Source organism: Camelus ferus, chromosome 18, assembly GCF_009834535.1.
Source record: "Camelus ferus isolate YT-003-E chromosome 18, BCGSAC_Cfer_1.0, whole genome shotgun sequence".
NCBI classification, from domain to species: Eukaryota; Metazoa; Chordata; class Mammalia; order Artiodactyla; family Camelidae; genus Camelus; species Camelus ferus.
Genome location: NC_045713.1, coordinates 25,410,194 through 25,431,884, shown reverse-complemented (window position 1 = coordinate 25,431,884; position 21,691 = coordinate 25,410,194). Strand labels below are relative to the sequence as shown.

The 21,691-nt window shown below is 42.5% G+C and overlaps 1 protein-coding gene across 1 annotated transcript in view; it reads right to left on the bottom strand.

The window, feature by feature from the left end:
* Positions 1–1,608: 1,608 nt before the first annotated feature.
* PMM2 (phosphomannomutase 2) overlaps positions 1,609–21,691 on the bottom strand; it is a 45,982-nt gene continuing 25,899 nt past the window's right edge. The window contains 1 exon segment of the mRNA XM_006190587.3: positions 1,609–1,862. Within this exon segment, the coding sequence (XP_006190649.2) occupies positions 1,761–1,862 (102 nt within the window). The 3' untranslated portion in view covers positions 1,609–1,760.

Here is a 21,691-nt window from a genome sequence, read left to right as displayed (position 1 = left end):
AGACTCAGCTGTCGTGATATGGTAAGTTAAGGAAACGTCTAGGGAACACTGGCGCCTTCCCCAGTGGGCAGAGAAGCGTGGAGGAAGGGTCTGTGCCAGTTGGAAAGGGCAGCTCGTGGGTCCCAAAGGGCTGAGTTTTCCTCCCAGGATCTGAGAAAATACTGGTTTACCTTTAACTTCGCCGCTCACTTAACCAACCAGAAGAGACAACAGGAACCAGAATGAGAAATAGGAAACAATAAATCACTTTAATTTGCTGCTTTTCATTTTGAAAGATTATTACAGTATCATTGGTAAAAATTCACAAAGACAGACGCCACCGGACGGCCGCGTCCTGGGAACCGTTGAGAAGTCACCCCTGTGGGAGGTGCAGGGGTGGCTGAGGGGGCCGACCTCACACCCTGGTGCTGCGTCTTGCTTTCACCCGTGTCCTGATTCTAAGACCGCCAGGGCTGGTGTGCAGTAGGTGGCAGGGGTGCTTGGAAGGAACCAGGGTCCTCTGATGAAGACACCTGGTGGGGGGCAGGGAGGCGGGGTGTTCAGGGCACCCCCCACCCCGATTCAGGTTCTGGTGCGTGACCCCAGCAGAGGCCACACTGTGGACCAACGCCGCCCCAGCCCCAGTCTTTGGAGGGATTGTGGGTCCTGCTGTCTCCAGATGCTGAAAAGTGACGTGTGAACCGTTTTCTTGGAAAGCTCTTCTGTGATCTGGACAAGGGCCTGAGCTGTCTTCCAGTTTCAAGAGGAACTTGCAGAGGGGAGAAGGGAGGAGTGAGGGTTGCAGGCCCAACCACGGCTGCTTCCAACCCTTGGGTCAAAGTCTGGGTGACAGAGGGCCTACGGGTCACGCTTATTATTCAATGCTCTGCATAGAAACAGTGCAGCTCCCAGGCTGGCAGTAGTGCAGGCTCTTACCTGACTGACCCCTGAGGAACCAGGGCAAAGAGGCCCTGGGGACAGTGAGGAGGAGGTTCTTTGGGTGTGACACCCCGGGTTAGTCTCCCGACCTGGCCTCAGAGCAGGGCAGGGCTGTGTGCCAGGTCCTCGATGGGGCTTGCTGGTTCCATTGCCCCATCGTGATGGCCAGAAAGCTCCTCAGTGTAGTGGATACAGCGCTAACCCGCGTCCTGGGCCGACTGGGCGCAGGGTCCCTGGGGGTCAGCGCTCACTTGGCCAGCCACCGTCCCCACCTGGGCAGCACGGGTCACCTAGCTCAGTGCCGCCCCAGGACCAGGACGCCGTGTTTCAAAGCCCCCACCCAGCTGACACTCGTTGGGAGCCTCATTTCCAGAACAATTTTGAACCTTCTGCCCTGGGGTCCGATAGTTGTAAACGTCCTGTCCTTTCTCATCACCAAAGCCCCCTTTCTGGTACTGAGGCCGGAGGTCAAACATTGATACTTGTTAGATTTTCCACAATACCCATGAGCACACTGGCTCTTTTTAGAATGATGGGGAAGTTTAAAAATAGAAAAATAGAAAAAACCCAGGTGGACTGTGATTGCACATATCAGGGCAGCAGAGGGTGGGGTGAGGGATAGGGTTGGGGGTGGCGGAGTCTGAGATAAAGTCCTTTGCAGGAGGGAGTCCTTTGAACCCTTCTTAACAAGCCTTTTCTCCCTTCCCACTGCTTCCGGAGGTGGAGGGCCACCCCCCCCCCGCCGCTGGAGGGCTGTAGTGATGCCTGCAAGGTGGCTGGGGATAGGCGTGGGGGGGCACCTCGCCACCGGGATGCGCCCGCTTCCCCGGCGGAAGGGACCGTCAGCAGAAGAGCTCCTGGCAGATCCTGCGCGTGTCGTCGGGCGCCGTCACGGTGTAGCCCACCGTCCTGGGGTCTGTGAAGATCTCGTGGTCGTTCCCGCCCTGTGAGACACAGACACAAAGCGGATGCAGGTGCTACCCGGTTTATCCCAGGCCGTGGCTGCTGTGACCCCGGGAGAAACAAGGACTTTGCGATTTGACTGGGCAGGGAGATGTCTTCAGTTACCTTTTTCTCAGTTTCCAGAAGAGAAAGAACATGAGTACTGCCATTCATTACCCAGAAAGGGTTTCTCACCTTTCCTTGAACTGCAATTTCACGTTGGAACATGTAATTATGCCTAATGCAAGAAATCACGATGTTCCCGGGAAGATCTGTCTAAAGGCTTATTTGTCTATAAAGCAAGCAAGCACAGGGGGTGACAGAAGTCTCACTGCCATCAATTTGCCTGAACTGTGCCCAGACTTTTCTAACGTCACAGGGGACTGTGGTAGGGCAGATGGTCCAGAGCAGCGCTCGGAACTTTCGGGGACGATGGACACGGTCTATCCCTGAGCTGACAGAGGAACTGAGATTATCTGAGTTTGATTCATTTAAGTTTACATAGCCCCATGTGGCTGGGGTCTGAGCCAGTGGCCTGGGTTTAGACCCTGGTTCTAGCACTGATGAGAGGAGTGTTGTGGGTGGCTCCGCATCCCTGAAATGAGGATGATGGTGGAACCATGCCCTAAACACCAGGGCAGTTAGTCAATGACCAGTCCTGGGATCAGCATCGGCGCTTGGCTAGTGTGGCTTCCCAGTCTTTTCACAAATTACTTCACCAGCCATGCTGCTGGGGGTAGGGGCGGGTGGTCCTGTCCCTGCAGGTCCCCCAGTCTGTGTGGCTGGAGGGTGGTAGTCCTGTCACTGTGGTCCCCCAGTCTGTGCGGCTGGAGGGTGGTGGTCCTGTCCCTGCGCATCCCCCAGTCTGTGCTGCACCTCCCGCCCCAGTCCCACTGGACTCAGCCTTCCCACCACACCTAGCCCTGCAGGAAAGCCCCTGCTTTTCTTCTCATGGAATTTCCTATGTTTTCCTCATCAGACTGGATAAGCAGTCTAACTCAAAGTCTTGGGGAAAAAATCAGCTGGTTTAACATATGATGAAAATAACTGCAGAGAAAATGGGTTTTTCTCGTAAAGCACAAAGCACGAAGCTGATATGGAGAAAGTGGAAAGCCTGACATCCTTCTAAAGGACTGACACCTGAAAGGACTGCGGCTTTCATCTTTATAAGAACCACCCATGCCCCAAGCAGACGGCTTCCCCAGGCGGAGGTGAAGTTCAAGACTTCAAGAGGGCCCGTTGCTGGGGGCCCAAGTGCGCTGGGTGGGGAGTCACGTTGGGAGCCCACCACCTTGGGGTGCATCTGGGAATGTGCTTTCCCAGTGCTTGGAAGCCTGCCAGCCTCATGAATTTACATCCTGTGATTCTGGTCGTTTAGATGGCTCTGAGTTCATGGCCAGCAGCTCCTATACAGTACATGTGAAATCAATTCTTATCATTTAAAAAGTCAGATTTCTCTTAGGAACAGCTTGGTGGGTGGAAAGCAGCACAGAGCACCTAATGAAGGAAGAAGGAACTCCTGCTCTGTCCAGAAAAACCCAACACTTTCACTCCCTCATCACTCACCAACTCAGGAGGGAGGCGTGAGTTCTCATGGATTAACCCAACAAATCTTGTAACAGAGCGGGACCCTGTGGGGCCTTCCTGGGTTAGACCCCTCCCCCATGTCCTCTGCTGTAGCTCCTCTCTGAAGTACCCAGATAATAGTATCTCATGCATATGTCCTGAGTTTTTCAGATGCTAAAAACCACCACCAAAGGGAAGAAATTAACTACTTGATCAGGAGCAAGGAGCCCCCAGGCCTTCTGGCGCCTAAGGATTGATTAAAATCAACCAGTCTGAGAATTGTGCACAGGTAATTACAGACCGTGGGATGCCCTGCCCTCACCTTGCCTTTTTAAAAAGGCTCAGCTGAAACCCATTGGGAGTTTGGGATTTCTGAGCACGAGCAAGCTGTTCTCCTGGCCCGGCCCTGCGGCAGATCTTTCTCTGCTCCAGACTCCCAACATTTCAGTATTTTTTGGCCTCATGTGCGGGGCACATGAGCTTGCATTCCGTAACAATTCTCGTGAAACCAGCCTAGGAGTCTGCGCTTGTGGCGGGTCGACCCCAGCCTGGGGCAGCCCCTTCCCTGGGTCCCAGCAGCTGCCTGAGCTCGCCTCCCTCCAGGCAACGGGAGGACTCCCCAACAGGCGCTGGCCCAAGGCTGTTTGGAGCCGAGAAACGTCTGGAGCTCCCGTCCACCTTCAGTGTGGCCTCAGGGTGAGTGGCTCCAGCTTGTGCAGGCTGGGCATTCTCTCTACTCCATCTGGGCTCATTCCCACTGGGAAGTGAGCCACGCTGGGTCTGTTCTCTTTTGAGAGCTGGGCCCTTCTGTTTGGAGGCCTCCATCTGAAAGTGGAAGTTTTAGACTAAACCTTCCTCTGATTTTCTGCCTGTGAGACCTTAGCTTATTTGTTGTTTGTGTTTTTGTGTGTATCGTTTTGGGGTGAGCCGCTCCGGCTTGTGCACGATGGGAAATTCTATCCGCTCCACCTGGGCCTGTTCCCTTCTGGGAAGTGAACCATTCCAGGCTCACTCTGAGTCCATTCTCTTTCAGGACTCACGCCACTTTCGAAGTCTCCATCTGGGAGTGGAAGTGGAAATTCTGGGCCTCACCTCCTCTGATCTTCTGTCTGTGGAACCATGTTTGTTGTCTGTCAGGACCAGCACTGGGGGGGTGAGATGTCCTTGGTGCTCATGTGTGATGACACTAGGGTATCCTTCCCTATTGCTTTGGCTTCACCTGCTCCCACAAATAAAAGAAAACGCTATTTTGTAGAGTAACACTGCGTGGGCTCAGTACTGCCTAAGATCTGGGGAACGATGGCCCGCAATGGCTCTGCTATTATGCTAGTGGACCTTCTGCAATTTGGCTTTTATCTTGGGGATGTGTGAGTGGGTGTCTAGGTTCTGCCGAAAGTGAGGTGTGTGAATGTAAGCACATGATATATAGATACATGTTATTGTCTAGTGGATATTTGGGAACTGAAAAAAAAAAAGTCCCTAAAAATAGCCAAGATGATTGCGTTTTGTAAAAGCAGAGGAGGAAGCTGCATTCCTCTTCCTGTGCCTTTGAGATATAAATGAGCTACCTGGACTCTCAAGGGGAAAAAGTTTTCATTTTTATTTTTCATTTATTATTTTTATTTTTTTAACTTAAAAAAATTTTATTATTTGTAGGCGGGTAATTAGGCTTATTTACGTATGTTCTGATGGAGGTACTGGGAATTGAACCCAGGACCTCGTGCATGCTAAGCACACAGTCTACCTCTAAGACATAGCCCCCTGCCCCCTGGGAAAAAAGTTTTTAAAACTCAAGTGAAGAAGCTGTGAGATCTCTGGTTCTATCTTTACGTGAAAAATTAACCTGTAAATGAGCTCTATTTAACTGATCTAAAAGTAAGGGCTTACAAGTTAAATACTTCTAAGTATTGTGAACAAAAAATACTGCAAGCCATAACCGTAAACAAAGAATGCCGAGGGTATGAGGGTGTGAATTCATCAGCCGCTGCCCCCCTCCCCGCCCCCAGCGAGCTCACGATGCGGGCAAGCAGGCAGCAGGACGTGAAAGGACCGGACACTGGCCCTAGAGACTTAGGTGGGTAGCAAAGGAATGATTTCAGTAAGCCCAAATCTTTGTGCCTTCCCATACATAGAAAAGTGCTAAATTCTTTAACTTGAGATGTCTGGTTTTCTTTAGTAAACAGTAATCTTATAATGTTCCGACTATCTGGTCTTTGTTGTAAAAACTCCTATACATGGCTTCTCCCTGCCTCTGTGGAGCAGCCCCTCAGAGCCATCTGAGAGGCTGTCATCCCAGGCTCGAAGGGGTTTGAGTCCTCAGAAATGTCCGTCAAATAAAACGCAATGCTCAACTTTTAGGTTGTGCATTTATTTCAATTGATAGTTTTGGCGACCAGATGGGACCCAGAGCAGACTCCTCTCCTTTGCCTGAACTCTAAGAGGGTCCAGAGCCTCGGTACCAGCAGACTCCCTCTTGGGCCCATCCGCCTCCTCGGGGAGTCCAGACGAATTTGGGTGAGTCTCTCCTGGTTCTAGGATCTCCTGTTATTGGTTGATGATCCTAAGTTTTATTCAGTGGCATTAAATTTCTCTCTGGAGGAATAGGTTATCCTTGAAACTTAGTTTCAAGAAGAGATACCTGGATTATCCTCTGTGAAAGCCACTGGGAAGATTTTATTCAGTTTAGACACTAAGTGGTTTTATCCTCAGTTGAAAGACTGTGAAGATTTTGTTTATTACCTACACTGAGTAGGTAATAACGGAAAACTTCCCCAGCTGTGAAGGAAAACAGTCATCCAAGTCCAGGGAGCGCAGAGAGTTCCACACAGGATCAACCCAAAGGCACACAGTCATCAAATTGACAAAAATTAAGGATAAAGAGAAAATATTAAAATTAGCAAAAGAAAAGCAACAAACAACATACAAGGGAACTCCCATAAGGTTATCAGCTGATTTTTCAGCAGAAACTCTACAGGCCAGAAGGGAGTGGCACGATACATTTAAAATGATGAAAGGGAAAAATTTACAACCAAGAATACTCTTTCCAGCAAGGCTCTCATTCAGATTTGATGGAGAAATCAAAAGCCACAGATAAACAAAAGCTAAAAGAATTCAGCACCACCAAAGTCAGCTTAACAACAAATGTTAAAAGGAATTTCTCTAGTCATCAAACCATAAGAAAAGAGAATAAAAAAAAAGAGAGAGAAAAAAAGACCCACAAAAGATTGCTTTGGCAATCAGGGGTCTTTTATGGTTCCATATAAATTTTGGCATTGTTTGTTCTAGTTCTGTGGAAAATGTCATGAGCATTTTGACAGGGGGTTGCACTGGATCTGTAGATTGCTTTGGGTAGCACGGCCATTTTGATAACGTTGATTCTTCCAATGCAGGAGCACAAGAAATCTTTCCATTTATATCATCCTTGATTTCCTTCATTGGTGTTTTACAGTTTTCAGAGTATAGGTAACCTCCTTGGTTAAGTTTATTTCTAGGTATTTTGTTTTTGATGCAATGGAAATGTTTATGCCAGTTATAAAGTTCTGGTTTTTGAAGTGGGGGGAAAAAAAACAATGAATGGAGGGCCACAAATGGCAAAATATCCTTCTTTTTTGTGGGTGAGTTGTATTCTATTACAAGTATATGCTACATCTTCTTTATCCATTCATGTGCATTTATCCTATCTTGGCAGTTATAAACACCGTTGCTTGTTAATAGCAGGGTATATGTATCTTTTTGAATTAATGTTTTTGTTTTTCTTGGATATATGCCCAGCAGTGGAATTGCTGGGCCATATGGTGGTTCTGTTCTTAGGTTTTTGAGAAACCTCTATATTGTTTTCCATGGTGGCTGCACCAATTTACATCCCACCCACAGTGTGCAAGGGTTCCCTTTCCCCCATACCCTCGCCAACATTTGGTATCTGCGTTCTTTTTGAGGATGGCCATTCTGACAGCTGTGAGATGGTGTCTCATTGTGTTTTGATTTGCATTTCCCTGATATTAGTGATGCTGAGCAACTTTTTCCTGCTTCTGTTGGCCATCTGCATTTCCTATTTGGAAAAATGTCTGTTCAGTTCTTCTGCCCGTATTTTAAATGGGTTGGTTGTTGTTTGCTTTTTCACTGAAGTACAGTTGATTTAAAATGTTGGGGAAAAAAGAGTATGGGTATGCGGGACAACTGATTGTCTGCCCAGCAGAAGGAAACAGCCTTATATTGGTGACTTTCAGGAGGGCATTTGGGAAGGGGCATGGAAAGGTGTCAAATATTTTTATTTTTTACATCCTACACTTATTACTTAACCTATGTGAATTATTTAAAAATGTACTCCTTTGTTACTTTTGTAATTAAAAGAACAGTTACATGTTTCTTAAAAACAGAAGTTAAAAGGGAAAAAACAAAACAAAACACTGAGTAGGGTTGGTCTGGGTACTTAGGGGGAAGTCTGGCCTGTCATTTTCCTTGAATTGGCTACCTTAATAGTTTTTCGAAATAAAACTGAAGTCTTATGAGAGCCATCTGGCTCCAAAGATGGGACCCTCCTCCTCGCCAGCAAGGCGTTCTCAGGTGACTGAGGAACTGGCAGGAGGGGTGGAGGCAAAGGCCTCATGCCGTGCAGCTGTCCCTGTAGAGAAACCCACTAGTGACTTTATTCTGACAAACTGGCCGTAGAATGGAGAATAAACTTTTAAAACAAAAGAAAGAGGATGACAGATTGCCAGCCTCCAACTAATACCCCAGCCAGGTTTACGTATGTATAAAACTTACAACTTAGTTGGGAATTAAAGAAAATCTCACCCTGAAAGTAACTAAGCCAGGGCTCTTTTATTGCATATACAGTTAATTTGCATTTCTCTTCCTGGGCCCTTGAAATGCAAATGTTTTATCTTTTTCTGGGTGTTTTGTGTGTGTGTGTGTGTGTGTTTAAAAAAACTTGGTCTCTGCCATCCAGAAGATACAAATATGGTACACATATGGCAGCCATGCAAAGAGACTGGGATTCTGAGCAATCCTTTGTACCAGTTCTGAGGCATTTTGCATCAGCCTGGACCACGAAGGCCTTTACTTTTTTGGGGAAAATAAACGTTTGAATCCCCTACTCTTTTGTGGGGAAGTCTCTTTGTCTTATTGGTTTAAAATCACTACTAACATATCTCTCATTGATGACCAGATGATGGATCCTTTAAACTGGAGAAACTTCTAAATTGGTAAAATTTTAGAGAGCTCTCATTATAAATAGCTATTTTATTGGTACCTATAAAAATCAATCAGATTTAAAGGTGGAAAAAAAATATATCTAATGGTTACCCTAAGAACTCCCTTAGTTTAAAACAACAGCAGCAGCAGTTTGGAAAGCTTTCTTTGTGTTCTCCCCTTCCCCTCAATGGGTTTTGCAGATGCTAATAAAAACATTAGAATAATTCATGTTTATTAGGTTGAGTAACTGGAAAAAGACTGTAGAAAAAAGATTTTTTTTTTCTTAAGGTAAAAAAAAAAATCTATAAGGGATTTATCCCAAATGTATAAACATTTTCCAGATGGTTATTTAAAATGGGATAAATAAAAGACATTTATTGATTAAATTACAAGGTTTTGATACTACAGTACATAAGGTTAAAAAGGCCTAAGGGACCCCCTATGGGTCCCCAATATTAAAGTTCAAAAAGCCCACTCTCTTTACCCCAGGTTAAAATACATATATTTATAGGGCTGGAAAAGAAAAATGTACACTGAGATACTTGACCAACAATTGGAGCAACAGTTAAACCAATTAATCAGATTTAAAGATTGACAAGGGCCTAAGTCCCTTGGCTCAAACTCCCCTGGGGATCCCAGAGATTTTTCTATAAAATTAGATAAAATGGACAAGAGATAAAAGAAAAAAAAAAAAAAAAGGCTTCTAGGACTCTTCTAAAACAAGACTTATTGATTGAAAACTAATAAAAACTAAAAGGTGTAAGAGTTTACACAATTGAGATAAAAGTTTATAAAAATTGGTATATTTAAATGGGCTTTATATAAACCTCTTTTGCTTAATTACGTTGTGGGATAGACATGTTTCAGTGGGGAATACTTCCCCTGCTTGGTATTATAAGGCTGGGCACATAAACCTGTCCCTCAGGAAATATCAATTAAAACATACTAAAGAAAACCAATAGGGTTACCCAGCTGTACAATATAAAGTAGAACTAAAAACTGATCTTCAGGGGCTAATAAGAATAATAGAGATTTGCTCTGGGTTTAACTTGTAAACTCAAGAAAGAGGGACTTTATTAAATGCCTTATGCAAGCCTTTGAAGACAAGATAAACTAAACCCTAACTTTTTTTTTTTTTTTAGTTTTTTTTTGGGGGGGGGAGGGGAGGTAATTTGGTTTATTTATTTACTTTTAATGGAGGTACTAGGAACTGAATCCAGGACCTCATGCATGCTAAGTATGCACTCTACCACTTAAGCTATACCCTTCCCCTTGAACCCTAAAGTTTTAAAACATAAAACTCTTTATTTAGAAATCTCACTGATACAAAAAAGCAAATTAAAAAAGGTGTAGTTGAACCTAGGTGACAGACCAGTTCTTTGGGGAACTAAAACCAACTGTCTTTGTCAAGACAATCAGAAATGTAAATACAGCAAACAGCCGGAGACAGGCCTGATGAGCTCAATGAGGTAAAACTTGAAAACAAAAAACTGGGTGCATTTTAAAACTCAACATTCTGAAGAAACTTGAAAGACACATTACTAAATGAAGGAAGCCAGTCTGAAAAGGCTACAAACTGTACGAGTCCAACCAAATGACCTTCTGGAAAAGGCACAGCTACAGAAACAATAAAAAGACCATGGTTTCCAGGGGTTTGGGGAGAGGTGGGGAGGGAGGGAGGGAAGAACAGATAGAGCACAAGGGGTTTCTAGGGTGATGAAATTGTTCTGCGTGATACTATAGTGGTGGCTCCATGTCATTATGCATTTGTCAAAGCCCACAGAATCTACAGCATCAAGAGGGAACCCTAATGTAAACTATGGACTTTGGTTGATAATAATGTGTCCATGTTGGTTCATTGATTGTACCAAAGATGCCACACTGATGAGGGATGTTGAGGGTAGGGGAGTGTGTATGTGTGGGTGGGGAGGGCTACGTGGGAACTCTGTATTTTCTGCTCAATTCTGCTGTAAACCTGAAACTGCTCTAAAAATAGGCTATTAAAAAAAAAAAAAACAAAAAACCTCAACATGCTGACAAGTCCTTCAGACCTTATCAAGGACAAATACAAATCTTTTTTTTTTTTAATTGAGGTATAGTCAGTTTACAATGTTGTGCCAATTTCTGGTGTACAGCACAGTGCTTCAGTCAGACATGAATATACATGTATTCATTTTCATATTCTTTTTCACCATAAGCTATTACAAGATACTGAATATAGTTCCCTGTGCTATATAGTATAAACTTGATTATCTATTTTATATACATTAGTCAGTACTACAAATCTGGAACTCCCTGTTTATCCCTTCCCACCCCCTTATCCCCTGGTAACCATAAGTTTGTTTTCTATGTCTGTGAGTCTGATTCTGTTTTATAAATAAGTTCATTTCTCTTTTTTTAGATTCTACATATAACTGATAACACATGGTACTGGTCTTTCTCTTTCTGGCTTACTTCACTTAGAATGACATTCTTCAGGGCCATCCATGTTGCTGCAAATGGCATTACTTTATCATTTTTCAAATGGCTTGAGTAGTATTCCATTGTATAAATATACCACAACTTCTTTATCCAGTCATCTGTCGATGGACATTTTGGTTGTTTCCATGCCTTGGCTATTGTAAATAGTGCTGCTGTGAACACTGGGGTGCAGGTGTCTTTTTGAATTATATTTTTCTCCTGATATATGCCCAGGAGTGGGATTGCTGGTCATATGGTAAGTCTATTTTGAGTCTTTTGAGGCATCTCCATACTGTTTTCTGCAATGGATGCACCAAACTGCATTCCCACCAACAGTGTGGGAGGGCTCCCTTTTCTCCACACCCTCTCCAGCAAGGACAAATATTAATCTTGTGTCTTTTCCATAAATATTAAGCCTTAGTGATTTATGCAAGCAAATTCAATTTATTCCAACTGTTATTTATAAGCAGTAAATTTATATTGTAATACCTAATTCATAACTAAGTTTTGAAGTGAAGTTATAAGATCTGTTTTGTCTGTTTATATGTCTGTGTACATATTATAGATGTGAGATGTCTCTACCCCTAAGAAATATCAAAATTAAATTTATAAAAGAGCTCTACTTAATTGACTTAAAAGTAAGCACTTACAAATTAAATTATTTCTAAAATCAAAACTGGCCAAATTGACTTTCAGGTTCACATGAACTGAGAAATATTCAATATTAAGTTAATACCTGGTATTAAGTTTAGTTTGTTTGTTGATCTAATTAATATAGACCTGTCTTTAGAGTCATCAATATTAAGTATAATACTTTTACTGTGCTTAGGTTTAATGAAAGTCAATTAAGGTCTTGTTATATCTGCAGATTTTGTCAAAAAAACTAATTTGCTGTGATAAAATTCTTAGTAAATTAAACGCAAATGAGATAAGAGCTTTTAGATAAATGATTTAAAATGTATCTTAGGAATGTCTGCTTAAAATAATCTCTGCAAATATCTGGTATCTTAAAATTCTAGAGTTGTGCTAAATTAAGTTAAATGATGAGAGTTTTATTAAATAACTAGGTCATTCCCAAATAAAGATACTAAAACATTAGTTAACATTGGCTTCCCTTTACAGAGAAGCTAAAGGTATTTGTAACTACTAATAAATATGCTTAGTGCCACCCTAAGATTTTCTATAAGAAAGCACATGGTTTTAGAAATTATTATTGGTATTTGTTTGTCAACCTACATAATGCTAATATAGAAGACAGTTCATAATTGATTATTGCCTAGTTTTCACTGGAAATTAAGGATTTTAAGAGTTAACTGTTCTAATTTAAATATATAATTAAAGCTACTACAAATGAAGAAAACATTTTGGTATACAGTAGAAAAACAGAGTGTATGTCTTCAGCAAAAGAAGGTATAAAGGATGAAATTACACCTCGTTACTTAGAGTTGGTAGTTTCTAGAGGAGAGAATTAAGGGATAAAATATGATACAGAAAGTGATAGGTTTGTGGAGAAGGAATCCTGAGAAAAGAATTTTGTGTATGGTCAGGATTGACAAAAGGATTGTTGTTAAAAGCAAGCTGGTACAAGGCTGGGGTTTGATTCTCTATGTCAAGAAAACAGTTTCTTACGGAACAGATTGTGTGTCTGTGCTTTGAAGCCTCTGTCACTTTGGTCGAGTAAGCATTTCACGGTGACCTATGATTTTATCTGAGCAAGTGTTTTGAAACTTCAACAAGCTTCCCAAATTTCAAATTTTGATTAAAGTTCTTTTGACCTTCAGCTAACTTTGGGATGCTTCAGAGGGCCCTTGAAACATCCAAAAGAGAGAGATTAAGCTAACTAGACTTATTGGTAAGTTAAATTACTTAAAATTGTCAAGTGATTGGGAATAAAGCTTAGGAAGTTATTGGAAGTGAATGGAGGGAACAGTTCATAGTTGCTTGCTTCTTGGTTTTCATTAGAAATTAAGTTTTTTTTTTGAGAAATTGAGGATTCTAATTTAAACATGTCATTGCTGAAAATAATAAGGGAAACATGCCAGCGTACAGTAGGAAAATAGGATATATGTTTTGAGTGAGAAAGGTGTGAGAAATGGAGTGGCATTTTGTTAAGGGAGCTGGTTATTTCTGGATGGGAGAAAATATAGGGGACAGACTAATGTGGATACAGAAGGTTTTGGAGGGTTTGTGGAAAGGAAGCCCTAAAAAAGGAGTTCTGTGCATGGTCAGGCTGAAATTAGATTACACTTAATTAGGTAAATGGATTTTGCTGTTAAAAGTAGGCTGGGGCAGGACTGGATTTTAGTTCCTCTCTGTTGTACGATAAGTTTACTTAGAGTGCTTCTGATGACAGATTGTGTGAAACCCCTTGATATTTTTGACAAACTTCCTATCAAATTCTAGTTAAAGTACTTTTGGCTTCAGCTAACTTTGGGGTGCTTCAGAGGGCCCCTGAGACACCTCAGAGAAAAATACTAAACTAACTAGGATTGGTTGGAATGTTAAATTACATGGACACATTGTCAAATGAGTGATAAGCTGTCCCAGGTTATACGTTATGGATAAGTGGTGTTAACATGGATATTCTCGGAGTTGTGTAGAGTTTCTGGGGTGTGGGTGTGTCCTGGTATACTGCTGTCAGTCATGACTCTGGTGGTTGTCTTGGAGGGCCACCTGTCACAGCGACTTGACGGAGCTCTGTCGGGGGCACTGTGATGGGGTCTTCTGCCATGACTTTTTGGGTCTTATGTCACTTGTGGACAGTTGGGCTGATGCTTTGCAGGACTTAGTTTTCAGGATTCATGGGGGTGGGCTGTGGGGGGGGGTGCTTTTTGACAGGAACTGGTTTCTTTGGGATCATGCTCCCAAACTGGGCAAGATATTTACAGAGTCTAGGGAAGACACTGATTTCATAAAGCTGTAGGTGAAAGGGTCTGACTGCCTAGGATTGAGTGAACTGATGAATACGGTTACAATTTTTTGGTTGTCTGAAATATTACTGGCTTTGGGGGAGGGTACAGATCAGTGGTGGAGTACATGCCTAGCATGCATGGCATGCGTGAGGGCCTGGGTTCAATCCCCAGTACCTCCACTAAAACAAACAAGCATAATCCACCACCCCCCCCAAAAAAAGTGAGTGAAATATCATTGGCTTTTGATCTACGTTTTAAATTGACCTGTTTACCAAATGTTTGTCTCCCTATCAGTATTGTCCCTGAAATTTAGGATAGAAAGAGAATGCTCCAATGGAGCTGTCAGAGCATAACTACTCACGATGGATAACAACGTTCTAAGCCATTTGCTAAAAGCACACGTATGACGCTTGTGTAACAGTTGGATATAAGTGATAAAATGTATGGTCTATAAAGTGCTTCCCCGTTAACACACCTCTGAGCCTGTTCATGATATCAGATTAGTCTCCCCCACCCCCGCCCCATGGATAACTAGGCAGATACAAAGGAGGCCTGGCACCGAGGGACACGACCTGAACCTGGGGCCAGAGCCAGCACCCCAGCACCCACAGACAGGTATTTTGATCACCCATGCTTTCTACTGAGAGGTTTGTAATCAAATGGGGAAATGATGGAAAAATCTACACATAGTGAGGTATGGGGAAGTCATTCTGGCTTATGCATGGTTTGACTTAAGCTTTACTGACCAGAGCGGCCTGCCTTATGGCCTTTTGGACATGCATTAATACATCTGCTTTGGCCTTAAGGAGGAGAATGCAGCTGAAGGTCAGAAGGGAGTGGCTGTGGTTCAGATGTCCAGGGTGGAATTGGGTGGCCACTGTGGGTGTGATTTTGGCTATCTTCCTGTATTGCTGAGAACTCTTAATCTTCTGGGCTGTATCATACTCAGGATGTCACTGCACATTTTCAAAGCTGTGTCTGCTGGCAGATGGCATCTGCAACCTTATGACTTGAGGGTCTCCTCTTGTAACTGCCAGCTAAAAACTGGCACTCACCAGCCACCTCTACAAGGATTACATCACGGGCCACTGCAGCCACTGACCTTCAACAGACCCTGAGAGGAGTTCAGGGTGGAGACCAGGCATGGGGTGCTCTGTGCTCTGGGAAAAACTGGCGGAACACGCCTTCAGAGGGTTAGATATTTTCAGGAGGTTTTCTGAGCCCAAATTCTTGCATCTCCTCAGATCTAGAAAAGCTCTACAACCATTAACAGTGACATCTGCTCCTGTCTAGCAGCAAAGCCTCTGTCTAAACGTGGGCTTGACTGCACGCACCCCCGTCGCTCTAATCATGTATGGCACTGCCCTTCCCCCACCCCTCTGGAGCAGTTCCTCAGAGCTGAGGGGCTGTCTCCCAGGCCACAGTCCTCATCTTGCCCCAAATAAAACTTAACTCACCACTCTCATGTTGTGCAACTTTATTTCAGCTGACAGTTCTGGCGCCCACACAGGGACCCAGAGCGGACATCTCGCCCTTGCCTGAACTCTACGAGGAGCTGGGGCCTCGCTGCCAGGAGAGGCCTCCTGGGCCCGTCCGCCTCCTCGGAGAAGCCACACGGATTTGGGTGAGTCTCCTGGTTCTTGGATCTCCCACACTGGCTGATGGTGCTGAGCTTTATTTGGCGGTGTGTAATAGGTACCTGGCCCCTCAGCTGAAAGACACTGGGGGGAACACCCACTCAGCTGAGAGACACTGGGAGCGGGAACAGGCTGGGTTTGGTCAGTTAGAAAGGGACTGAGCCGCCTGGGCTGAGTGGTTAGGGAAGAGGCGGATCTGCTACTTTCCCTCAATTTGTCTACCTCAGTAGAATTTGTCAGGATAAAACTGAAAATATTACATGAAGGCTTTTGCTCCCAAGAAGAGGGACAGGACTCCTCCCGGTCAGCTCTGCTTTCTCGGGCACCTGAGAAATTTACGGGAGTGGTGGAGGCAGAGTCCTCCTACGCTGGTCCCGTAGGGAAACCCACTCATTAATTCAGAGACTCGCTCACCCAGGAGTCGTGTCAGAACTGTCTGTTCAGTGACTCGAGCACCCGTGGTGGTCTCAGACCATCGAAGGGAGATCCGAGCCCTTTGAGAGGGCTGGGGCGGCTCTTGGGTGATGCCTAGGGGAGTTAAGCTCACAAACAGCACACTGGCCACCACACGATTTCATTAATAAACTTTATCCCTGACAAATTCAACTTTAAAGTGGGAAATAGTAAAAAGACAGCCTCCGACTAACACCCCAGCCAGGTGTATGTACCTACAAAACTTACACTCGCAAGTATCTTACTTAATTGGGAATTAAAGGAAAACTTTGCCTTGAAAATGCCAAAGCAGGCTCTTTATTGTGTACACAGCTGGTAGTGAACGCTAGCTTGGCGGGGGGAGGGGGGACTTCAGAATTCTGACCCTGAGAGGACAAGTCCTTCTGGGAGAACTTGCTCTTCTCTCCCTGTGGCCTGAGACCAGGGCCTCAAGGACACTCATCTAGACCGTCTCTAATTCCTGAGAGTATGGCGGGGGGCGGGGGCATGAATCACTATCACAACAAAGAAGACAAAGCTGTGAGATTTCTGGTTGCGTCTGCCTATGTCTTTGTGTGTATTATATATATAATATGTTATATGTCTTTACTTTTGGATGGTAGTATCAAATTAATTTATAAACCAGCTCTACTTAATTAGCTTAAAGGAAATTTAGTGCCTATATCGATTCTTAGAAATATGAATGAATTTCAGGTTCATGTGAACTGGGAAATAGTATTACATTAATACCTCGTATTAAAGTTTGCTGATTTAATTAATATAGACATGTATTTAGAACTATCAACATTAAGTATAATACTTTTATTGTATTTAGGTTTAATAGAAATAAGATATTATTTAGGAATAATTAGTTTAGAAATGTCTACTTAAAAATAATCTCTCCAGGTATCTGGTAACTTAAAATTTTAGAATTGTGCTCAATTAAGTTAAATGATGGAAGTTCATTGAATAGCTAGGTCAACACTGAAATATTAATCACTGAACACTGGCTTCCTTTACGGAGGAACTGAAAGTATTTAGGGCTATTAATAAATGTTTGGTGCCAAACATATTTTCTATAAAGAAGCATATTTTTACAAATTATTATTGGTATTTATGTTTGCTAGTCTACAGAATGCTAGTGTAAAACACAAGCTCATAATTGCTTACTCCTTAGTTTTCACTAGGAATTAAGGTTTTTAAGAGTTGAGGATTGTAATTTAAATATGTAATTAAAGCTATTAAAAATAAACATTTCAGTAAATAGTAGGAAAGTAGAATATGTATTTTCAGTAAAAAAGTCATGAGGAATGGAATTGCATTTTGTTAAAAGATAAAGTAGGTTCATCCTAGAGCTGGCTGTTTCTGGATGGAAAAAAATAAGGGACAAACTAATATGGATACAGAAAATGATGGAAAGTTTGTGGAAAAAGAACCCTGAGAAAACAGTTTTGTGCACTGGTCAGGACTAGCTAAGTTTAGAATAAATTTAGCTGAATAAATGAATTTTTAAAGCAAGCTGGTGTAAAACTTGAATTTAGTCTTTCTGCTGAAGACAAGTTTTTTAAAAATGTTAGGCTGCTTTTGATAAAATATTGTAAAGTTTCTCTTACCTTTAAGTGGAAATCTGTTAAAACTTTCCATATTTGCCTTTGAAATCTTTCATCACCTTGGTTAAGTTAAGTATTGTTTCCACAGTGACCTATGATCCTATGTGACCAAGTGTTTTAAGACCTTTTGGTCTCAAATCAAATTGTAATGAAGTTTCTTTGACCTCCAGCTAGCTCTGGGATGCTTCAAAGGACCCCTGAAACATCCCAAAGAGACATAATAAACTAACTAGGTTCATTTCGCATGTTAAATGGGAAGTATTGTCAAATGACTAATAAATCTTATTAATATAAATATTCTAGAAATTATAAGGGATTCCTTAAAAATCTGGTATGTCCTGGTTATGTCATAGTTCTGGTTATCTTAAAATGTCTGTCACAGCAGTAACTAAATTTCTTTCTCTGTAATTAGATTTTAAACGAGCCTTAAGGCTTTTGCGAATCACAGTTCTGGCTTTATTCTGACTCCTTTGCAAAAATTCTTCCTCTTTACGATTTGTAGAAAGGACTTTTTGATAAGTACAGGTTGCTGAACTGTGGTAAGAAGTGAACGAATTCTAATGGAAAACCTGACGGCTTCATAAAACTTAACAGAAAGGATTAGTTACATAGGATTGAATGAACTGGTGAATATGGTTATAATTTTATGGTTTCTGTCTGAAACATTACTGGCTTTTAAACTGTGTTTTCCAGATATAAAGAAACCCTTCCCATCAAGCTAATTATGACTTTAATTCGGTAAATTAAACCTTTGTAAGCAGAACTGAAACGTTTTATCTTTTCTAGCTGATTCCTCCAGAGACTGTAAACTCTTAGTTTCCCAGAAGCTTCAAAAGGCAAATTAGGAAGGCTACCTCCTAACAAGGGCAGGCATCTCAAAGGCATTTTGGGGACCAGGAAAAGAGAGGAATTCACCTAAACCTGTAAGGCAAAATCTGACAAGCCCTTGGCTTAGGTTTCCTGGCCCTGAGAGGCCTTTTTAGAAATTCAACCTGAGATGCCTTATAAAAGTTTCAGGAGAGCCAATCAGAGGGAAAAAAGAAAAGAAAAATCTGTATGATCAATTATACTTATATAACTTATCAGGCCAAGTTTGTTGAAACCAGACTTATTTTGCAACCAAATCAGTCTTAATTTGGTTTTATTTGGTAGAAATGAGGGTAATTTAAAGAGAAAAAGATTACGTTTTGGTAAATTATTAAACGCTAATTGTGTTAATGGAGGACTGGATTTGCTGCCTAGGACTCACTCCCCAGACAGCTCCTTGCTGTTATGTTACTTTAGTGTAAGTTTAACTGAATTTTTAAAAGGGACACTCTACATTTGTTTCTGAAGCTTATCTCAGTAATCTGCCTTTGGATGAAGATCAGATGTCCCTCGACCTGCAACCAGTGTTTTATATACTGGAAAGGACCTAATTTAAAGGACTGTCCCCAACCTAGATGAAAGGATCTTTATCAGGTACTCCTAACTACTAACTCATGCACAGCAGAACTGAAGGGAATGGACTCTTGGATTAACTTCCACTTGCAAAGGGCCCCTGCACTGGACTGGCCTATAGAGAGAGGACTGCTGACCTCAAAATCTCCTTAAAACACGGCTCAAAGGAGAAGCTACCTAGACCAGGATGAGAAGACGACATCTGAGGTATAGAGTCCAGGCCTGTAGACCAGTTACCTTGAATATTGCTCACACCTCTGCTTATAAACTAAATGTATTTCAAAATCTTATGCAGAGTTAAAGTTAATCCAATTGTCAGGTTTATGGTCAATTACCTCTACCCACTACTTCTGGGTTACCTCTGGATTTCCCTCCTCCAAGGCTCTAACTGAATGACCCTTAGGACATTTATTCTAGAAGAAAAGAAATTATAGTTATGGTCAGGTCACTATTGATATTACCAGGTGGGATCCCCTCACCTGGCCAATTAATAATACCTGCTCTGACCCTGGCCATAAATATATTTTCTTTTAGAGTTACTCAAACTCAAGCGATAAGCAAAATTTCAGCCAAGGAACATAGCTTCCTTCGATTGTTTGATGGACTTATGTGGTTAACACCAGGCTATGATCATTTAAGTTTAAAGACTCCTTCTATGTTCGGAATAATTAAACTATACTCATAACACCAGGACATTGGGCTGGGTGTCTTATCAATGCCTGTGTGACATTTTCCTTAAAGATAAGGATTGGTACAGAACAGACTGTAAGTCAGAAGACTCGGGGATATACCAGGCCACACCTAATGTTAGTTCTTGGCTTAAATTCTCTCTCATGACCTTACTAATACTGCTAGCTATATTATGTCTGTTTTGCCTGTTTTGCAAAATTATTTCTTGCATTACCAAACGTGTCACTGAGCCTCTGATAAAATGATGACCAGGTGACCTGAAGCAGTTAAGCCGATGTATATTTGTATGAGGTAAATGACTGTCATAGTGTAACTCTGGACATGGAAAGAAGCAACAAGACGGAATTTCTTTTTATCTGGACCATGACAGACCAGTGAAACAGGTGGCCCAGAAAGGTTTGGCTACTGTTAAGTAACAGCAAACTGTGTAGCCTATCAGCGAAATCTTGCCCTGACCTAGGAATAAGCATTCCTAGTACCACGGAATGAAATGGTCATGAAAATGCTTCCCCAGCCACGATCAAATTTATTACCAAAGGGGTTCTACCAACTAAACACTGGCACTCACTGTCTTAACGCTTTAGAGGCAATCACCTTGCACTTGCCGCCTACCTGTACAAGGATTAAATCATGAGCTGCTGCAGCCACTGACCTTCATTCAACACACCTTGAAAGGAGTCCAGGATGGAGATCAGGAATGAGGTCTCTCTGCTCTGAGAAAACTGGCAGAACAGGTCTTCAAACAGATATTTTCAGAATTTATGAGCCCAAAGTCTTGCGTCTCCTCATATCTAGAAAAGCACTACAAGTCATTAACAGTGACATCTGCTCCTCCTGACTAGCATCAAGCCTCTGCCTAAATGTGTGCCTGAATGCACGCACCTGCCTTCCACTAAAATCATATATAATACTTAACTCCCCGCTACCCCCGGAGCAGCTCCTCAGAGCTATCGCAAATGCTGTCTCCTGGGCTACAGTCCTCATTTTGTCCCAAACTGAACTAAACTCGCAACTCTCACATCCTGTGATTTTATTTTAGTCAATATAACTTAAAATTTTTAGACAATAAAACTGTTTCAGATCAGATGTTAGCAGAAAAAAGGAGACGTGTAGTAGCCCATAGTTCTTATCACATATATGTTGATACCACATCCAAAGTGAAAACCTACTAGGTAAACGTACACAACTGGCTGCCTGGCTACAAGTCTTCTGTAAAGTGCCAGGTCCAGACTGCTTTTCAGGCTTATGCTCCTGAATCCTCACGGAATGAGAAAGGTCTCATCCTACAAGACCCAGATCTAGGACTTGGAACTTGGGAATATTTCCAATTCAGTGTCCATTCCCCAAACTGAGGTAGGACTATGCCCTGTTTCAGTAGGAAGTAACCAGAGTGGTTGTCACCTCATTTCCTGGGAGATTTAGGGAAGTATCAAACAGGATTGGAGACTGAAACTAAATTCTTCTGCTGAGCTCACGATTAACCTAACTAAAACATTGCTCCCCTTCTGTCCAACACCTGTCCTCCAGATTGGGGAGGAGCAAAGAAAATGGGGAGGGGGCAAGGCCTGAAACCCGACATCAAGGACAGAAAGAAATGAGATAAAAAACATTGCATGGAGATTAAACAACATGCTATTAAAAAAAAATCAATGGGTCAATGATAAAATCAAAGGGGAAATTAAAAAATACCTTAAGACAAATGACAATGAAAACACAGTCACATAAAACCTATGAATTGCAGCAAAAGCAGTCCTAAGAAGGGAGTTCATAGTGACACAGAGCAAAAAAGAACAATCTCAAAAAGAAAAACCTAACCTACCACCTAAAAGAATTAGAAAAAGAAGAACAAACAAAACCCAAAGTTAGCAGAAGGAAAGATCAGGGAGGAAAT